The sequence below is a fragment of the Mercurialis annua genome, linkage group LG6 (assembly GCF_937616625.2).
Source record: "Mercurialis annua linkage group LG6, ddMerAnnu1.2, whole genome shotgun sequence".
Lineage (NCBI taxonomy): Eukaryota > Viridiplantae > Streptophyta > Magnoliopsida > Malpighiales > Euphorbiaceae > Mercurialis > Mercurialis annua.
The window spans coordinates 39,552,938-39,559,988 of record NC_065575.1 but is presented as its reverse complement, the minus strand read 5'-3'; the positions used below and the strand labels follow the sequence as shown (position 1 = coordinate 39,559,988).

Genomic DNA, 7,051 nt, shown 5'->3' with positions numbered 1-7,051 from the left:
TTTGGTTTGGGCAAAATAGAGTGGAATTGAAATGATATCCAGAAACACACAGAGAGGTTTCAGGCTTTTGACAGGGTGAGGGTACAGTGTAGTATAAGTGTAGACCAACTATTTGAGTCAAACCAATGTAAATAGACCACGTGTATTGATCATTTACCAGTGATGTCATGTCTCAATTAGGTGGTGCAGGTGTACGGTACGGGGCAAGAGGACGCTACACAGCTGTGCATTACTTGATTGATTATACCTTGTGAAGTGTGTCCCTCGGTCACAGCATTTTTTTACAGTCCGTACGCAGCCAGTCATATTTCTACGCTCCACCCTGGCTTCCATTTCTATATTTTGCGGGTCGGAATCCAACTTCTAAATTCTTAATCTTCATTTTAAGTAAGTTTTTGAGAAATCATTTCAGTTTTCAAGTATTTTGAACTTCAACTTTATGGATAAATATAGAATAATGTGAATTCTGAAGTAAAGAAAATTCTACGTAGAGCTTATCAGATGGTACATAGCTGTTGTTAGCAAAAAACTGCAAGTGATTTTTAGTTTATGGTACAGTAAACTCTTTAATAATGAATATTTAATAAATTAATATTTTTAATAATTAATAAAAACTGAGTGAACCAACCTCAGTCCACCTCGCATAATTAATAATTCTATTATTTAATTAAATTAAAATATATCTTATAAAAATATTAATTATAAGAGAGATTTTTCTAAAAAAATAAATAATATTTGATTATTTATATGAGAACATCAACCTTAATCCATTAGGTGGAAGCTGAAACACTATTAAATTATGACTTTTTTGTTTGTTTGAGAAAATTTAAAGAGAAATATCTCTAATACAAAAAGATATTAAAAATTTTACTTCATAAATACAGTTTTTTGATATAAAAAATTTGGTTTAAAATATTTTTTTGAACTAAATATAAAATTATTGGCTTTTTTATTATATGGTACTAATATTAAGTTTATAAATGTAGATATTTTAAAATATTTTGGGTGAATTATATATAAAATCACCACCTTTGCACCATTTTTCAAAAATAACTCGACTTTTAAAAGGTGGCAATCCAGGGCATCACCTTTCAATATTTTTTAAAAATAACACAAAATAAATTTCCGATGGACGGAATTTGACCTGGAGGCCTGAGTCTTACGTGGCATTCCACGTAGGACTCCACATGTGAAACGAACCGTTTCACATGTGTTTAAATGAAAACTCAAAACAGCAGCGTTTTGGCTGAGTAACCAGCACGCTACCGTTTTGAAACAAACGATGGGGGAATCTTTAACTTTTCCTCTTCCTAAAATCGATCAAAATTCTTCCCAAATTAAAACCTAAAACTAATGAACATGGAAGAACCCTAACTCTGCAAAAAATTCGAACCCTTTTCAATGCCCTAGCTTTCACTGTAAATCATTGAATCATCAAGCTTATTATCTGTTCGTGAATCGCTCTGATATTAGAAAGAACCGTATTCAGTTTTTCTTGGTGGAAGTGAATCGATCTAATAAGGTATGTTTATTAGAACTATTTCTACTTCGTTTTATTAAATCTTCGTGTTTGTATCCCTTTTTTCATTCTTCGAAGTGGTGTTGAAAACCCTAAATTGTGTTTCTAAACCAGAATTGAAACCTAATATCAGTAGAAAACTCTAATTTTTATTTCTAAACCCTAATTTAGTGTAAAGCCCGCATTTGTGTTTTTGAACCCTAATTTGTATTTCGAAACCTTAATTTAGTACAAAGCCCTCATTTGTGTTTTTGAACCTGAACTTTTCAATTAAAACCCAATGTCAGTAGAAAACCCCAATTTGTATATTTAATCCCTAACTAACTATTCAATAAAAACCCTAGTTTGTGTTTCGTTAATTTTTGTGACCTGTAACTATTAAATCTACACAATATTAACTTATGTACTGATAGGCTGTCATTACCACTTTAATTAGTAACAATTATGTTGTTTGTGTATTATGTTTGAATGAGTATGATTTGTACTGCTGCTGTGACAAGTCAAATGCTGTGCAAAGTACGCATTGTGTTGCTAATGTCATAAGTTTAGTTTTGTGCAAAGTATGCATTACGTTGCTGCTGTTGTGATTTTATTGTAACCAATTTGTGGTGTCTATTTTGCAGAATGGAAGTTTCTCTATATATTAATTCATGGTGGCTTGATTACAGTGACGGAGGGGGAGGCTTTTTATTTGGGCGGCGTATTTGTGAGTCGTCACGGTTTGGATCCTACGAAAGTGGGATACAATGACTTGACTGGATTTGTGGAGGAGATAGGCTACCAAGACTATACATTGTATTATAGAGACTATGGACCTCGTGGGTTGCAGGAGCTGAATTGTCAGGAGCATGTCGTGGACTTAATGACATCCAAGGAAGCAATGCAAGATGGTATGGTGCAGTTGTATGTTGTAGGGAAAATGGCAAAGAATGTGACTGCCTTTGTGAATGCAAAACCTGCAACATCTATGAATGCCACTGCCGAGACATCGAAGAAACAAAAAGAAGTGACTTTCGGGACTCCAAAGCGCGTAAATTTGACTTCCGGGACTCTAAAGCGTGTAAATGTGACTGACGGGACTCCAAAGCGCGTAAATATGACTTCCGGGAATCCAAAGCGCATAAATGTGTCTGCCGGGACTCTAATGCGTCCAACTGTTAATGCCGGGGCTGATGTGACTGTCGGGGCTGATGTGAATGCCAGGGCTGATTTGACTGTCGGGGCTGATGTGAATGCCGGGGCTGATGACATTGAAGGCAGTTTTGAAGACGCAGAAGCAGAAGATCCCGATTACTATCCGGTTCAAGAGAGTGACACTAATGATGATCTTTCGGATGGTGATCTTTCTGACGATGAAGAGTACAAATTTGCACGGGAGAACAAGGCTCGATTCAAAAATTATGTTCCTACAGAGAATCATGTGGAATTTAGTAGTGCCCTAGTTTTGAGGGGAAAAGGTGATTCGGACAATGAAGTGAATAATGCAAGCAGTGAGTATGCTACATCCGATGGCGATGTGGATTCCGATGTCAGTAGTGAGGAGGGGGAAGATGTAGGCGAGCGGAGGCGTAAGAAGAAGGCTGCTATATATGATCCAAAGTCAGATCATAAAAATTTGAAATTCCAATCAGGAATGGTTTTTGTTGATTCAAAAGAATGTGCTGCTGCAATTACAAAGTGGGCCATTTTGAATGGCTACAATCTGAGGAATATAAGGACGAATAAGAAGCAAGTTGAAAGGCATTGCGATGAGAATTGCAATTGGAGGCTGTTTGCGAGTTTTGATCGAAAAACACACTGCTTTACTATCAAAAGGGTGACTACTGCGCACACGTGCAATAGAAAGATTGAGAACAGACAGGCCTCGTACGGCTGGATTGCTACTGAATACTTGGAGAAAATTCGGAGGAATCCGAACATGACGGCTGCAGTGTTGATTGACGATGTAATGGACAAGTATTGTGTGCAAATCACAAACTCTAAGGCATACAGAGCCAAGGGACATGCACTAAAATTGCTTAGAGGGTCTGTGGCTGACCATTATGCGGGGTTGTGGTCGTATATGGCGGAGTTGATGTGAGTCGATCCGGAAAGCAGGTTTCAGTTTAAACTTGGCGATGACACTACATTCAAGGGGTTCTATGTAGGCTTTAGTGGCTTGAGGAAATGGTTTATCAAGGGATGTAGGCCCATAATTGGGTTTGGTGGCTGCTTCCTTAAAACCTTTCTCGGGGGTGCATTGCTATCCGCTATCGCTAAGGACGGGAACAATCAAATGTTCCCTGTAGCTTGGGCAGTTGTGGAGTCCGAGGATGAAGAATACTGGACGTGGTTTCTAGAAATTTTGTTTGGAGATTTGGGTATTCTAGACGGCAATGGGTGGAGTTTCATTAGTGATCAACAAAAGGTAAATCCCTGGACTTTAAAATGTTGAGTTTGTTTAAAAATATTGAATTTGTTTAAAATATCTACAATTTGTTTAAAATGCTGAATTTGCATATAAAAATGTTGTTAGGGTCTGATTGTTGTTTCAATCTTTGTTTTTGAGACTTATTTGTCATATTTGTTTAATGTTTCTTTTAATGGTTGATGACTGTCAATATGTTAGGACCTGATTTTAATAATTTTGGGTGTGAGTTATTTAGCCTAAGGTACTGTTTAGGGTGTGAGTTATTTAGCCTAAGGTATTGCTTAAGTGTGTAATTGTTGACAGATGTATGATTCAATTGTTTCTCTAATGTTTGGTTGAATTAAATTTTTTTTATAGGGATTGATCAATGCAATAAGCAAGCTTGCTCCACACGGAGAGCATCGAAACTGTGCAAGGCATATCTACTACAATTGGAAAAAGGATTTTAAGGGTCCGGGGTTGAAGAAATTTTTTTGGAAGGTGGCCCGAAGTACTTATCAAGCTGCACATGACAAAGGGTTGGCTGAAATGAAAGAAGAGAATGAGCCAGCTTATAATGACTTCATGCGACGAGGACGACAAATTTTTTGCAAAGTGTTCTTGAGCGAATGGCCAAAGTCCGATATGATCGATAACAATGTGGCCGAAACTTTCAATGGCTACATTGTTAAGGCAAGAGCAAAACATGTCATTGATTATGATCGAGGAAATTAGATGTTCTTTAATGGAGAGGATGCACAACAAGTTAACTCAGATGAGCGGTGTGGCAGTTTCTATTTGCCCTCGAATAAGGAAGAAGCTTGAAGAGCAGAAATACTTGAACAGGCTGTGTCAAGCTAAGCCGAGATTTAACGATAAATTCCAAATCGCAATGGGACAAGATGGATTTGTGGTTGACATGAGGAATCTGACCTGTGCATGTCGGTTGTGGCAGCTTACTGGACTACCCTGTCCACATGCTTGTGCAGCCATTCACTGGAAGAATGACGATACATCAAGCTACGTCGATGAATACTACTCTATTCATCGGTATATGCAGGCATATCAGTTTGGTTTGGAGCCGATGAACGGTAAAAACATGTGGCCAGCATCAGAGGGATATCCAATTAAGCCACCGCTCTATAAGAAAATGCCAGGCAGGCCTAAGAAAAAGCAAAAGAGAAAACCTGAAGAAGAGAATCGGGACCCTTCAAGGTTGGGAAGGCGTGGAATCCTCATGACGTGTAAAGTATGCAATACCTTTGGACACAACAAACGACCTGCCCTCAACGACATAATCGACCAGTGCAACAAGCAGAAAAGCAAAATCCAGATAAGCTTTCGGTAATTATTTTTGTTATTTTGTTGAGTTAATCTGACATCAAACCTGGATTTTAAACATTCAATTTTTTTGTAGAGGAAAAGAGGTCGACCATGCAAGATCAATCCTAGTCCAACAGACCCACAACAACCATCAAGTAGCACGAGACCTCCAAAATTAACTCCGGCTGAGAAGCGAATCAGACAGAAGGAGCTTCGAAAGGTTAGTAATGAAATTAATTTATTTTGTTTTTGTATTGTCTTGAGGTTACCCGAAAGGTTAACATTAAATGTTTTTTTTTTGCTTAATAGTGTCATTTACCTGAAGTGTTGAATAAATGATATATGCTTGTAGTGTTCCCTAGCAAAATATTATGTCAACTGCCCTCTGAATTGTGTAACTGTTAACTTGATTGCTTCTACTTGGTTCATGTTAGATCTATATATGTCTCTTAACAGCAAATGCAATTTGTATGATGTGAATGCAACTTGAATTTGTTAAAGCAATCATTGAATGCACTTTTGATGTCTCAGGTTCGTGAAGGTTATGGCGCGCCTACAATTGAGGAAACCGGAAACAGAGATGAAAAGGTAACTTATTGTTCTTTGGTGTTGAATTGTTAAGTGTTCTTTGGTGTTGAATTGTTAAGTGTTCTACTGTTTTGTTGAACAGCTGCCTGGCCACAAAAGGGCTAAATTTGTGGGTGGTCCACAACTCAGAAGCCGTCCGACAACAACAAGTGAAGCAGCTTCGACAGTAACAACTCCTTCCTACGCAATGCCAACTGTTTCAAGCTCAAGACGAGGAGCAATAAGAGGTACCGGAAGAGGTTCGGGTCGAGCAGCTAACAGAGGTGCAATCAGAGGAGCTAGCCGAGGAGGAAAGACAAGGGGACTTGGACAAGGACCTGTCTTCATTTGTCACGACCTAAAATATTGAGCCGCAACCGGCGCTAGGGAACGGGAGTGGTAGCTCCGGAACCCGTAGCAAGCCTCAAATCACTATAAATTTTTCGCAAATAATATAAACAAATAGCATAACACAACAGAAGCAAATATATAACATATATAAACATTTACACTAACTGTTATGTTAACCTCGCGGGCTCTAGTTACCGTACCCTGTACGAACTGGCCTCGCGGCACTATATACATCAGTTAGTGTCTCTAAACATCTCACCGGCATCTGGGGCCGTGGATCACATACATATAACACGTAGCCTATCTAAAAAGCATATAAAACAATGACAGCAGTTATTATATACAATCAAAATGAACTGTTGTCTAGGCTACTATTCTGTCGACACAGGACCACTACTGCAGCATTCACAGAAGTCAGAAACTAAACATACACAGCTGACTTCTGGACTTCAAAATTGGCCTCTATCTAGGTCCACAAATTAAGCACCTGAAAGACATCAAAGGTGAGGGGTCAGTATTTGGGAAAATACTGAGTGAGTTGACATTTACTAACAGTATTAATATAGAAACATAGCATCGCATCTCAAGAAAACATTAATATAAAACATATAAACATGTATTTGATCCGTACGAAACTAATATCCTAACATGCGACACATTTCTTGAATAATCATTATCATTTAACCCAATCGTAAATCTCAATCGCGAGTCCAACTCGCTGGTGGCCCAGCCACTAGATACGGGGACTCCGGACTACACCGTAGCCGAGTACTCACTCGTATCAAATCATATACACAATCATGAATTTCATAATCATCATCAGCTCCCAGCTGTGTCAAGTCATTTCTCAAATGCAAACATACTAGACTGACTCGATACTGGTGATCACACAGCCTATTGAC

The 7,051-nt window shown here is 38.3% G+C and overlaps 1 protein-coding gene across 1 annotated transcript; it reads left to right on the top strand.

Moving 5' to 3' along the window:
* Positions 1–1,263: 1,263 nt before the first annotated feature.
* LOC126654056 (uncharacterized) lies at positions 1,264–6,134 on the top strand. The gene is made up of 5 exons (XM_050348099.2): positions 1,264–1,522; positions 2,143–3,926; positions 4,287–5,252; positions 5,326–5,451; positions 5,763–6,134. Exon 2 carries the CDS (start codon positions 2,382–2,384, stop codon positions 3,597–3,599), a length of 1,218 nt encoding a protein of 405 aa, XP_050204056.2. The 5' UTR covers positions 1,264–1,522; positions 2,143–2,381; the 3' UTR covers positions 3,600–3,926; positions 4,287–5,252; positions 5,326–5,451; positions 5,763–6,134.
* Positions 6,135–7,051: the final 917 nt, after the last annotated feature.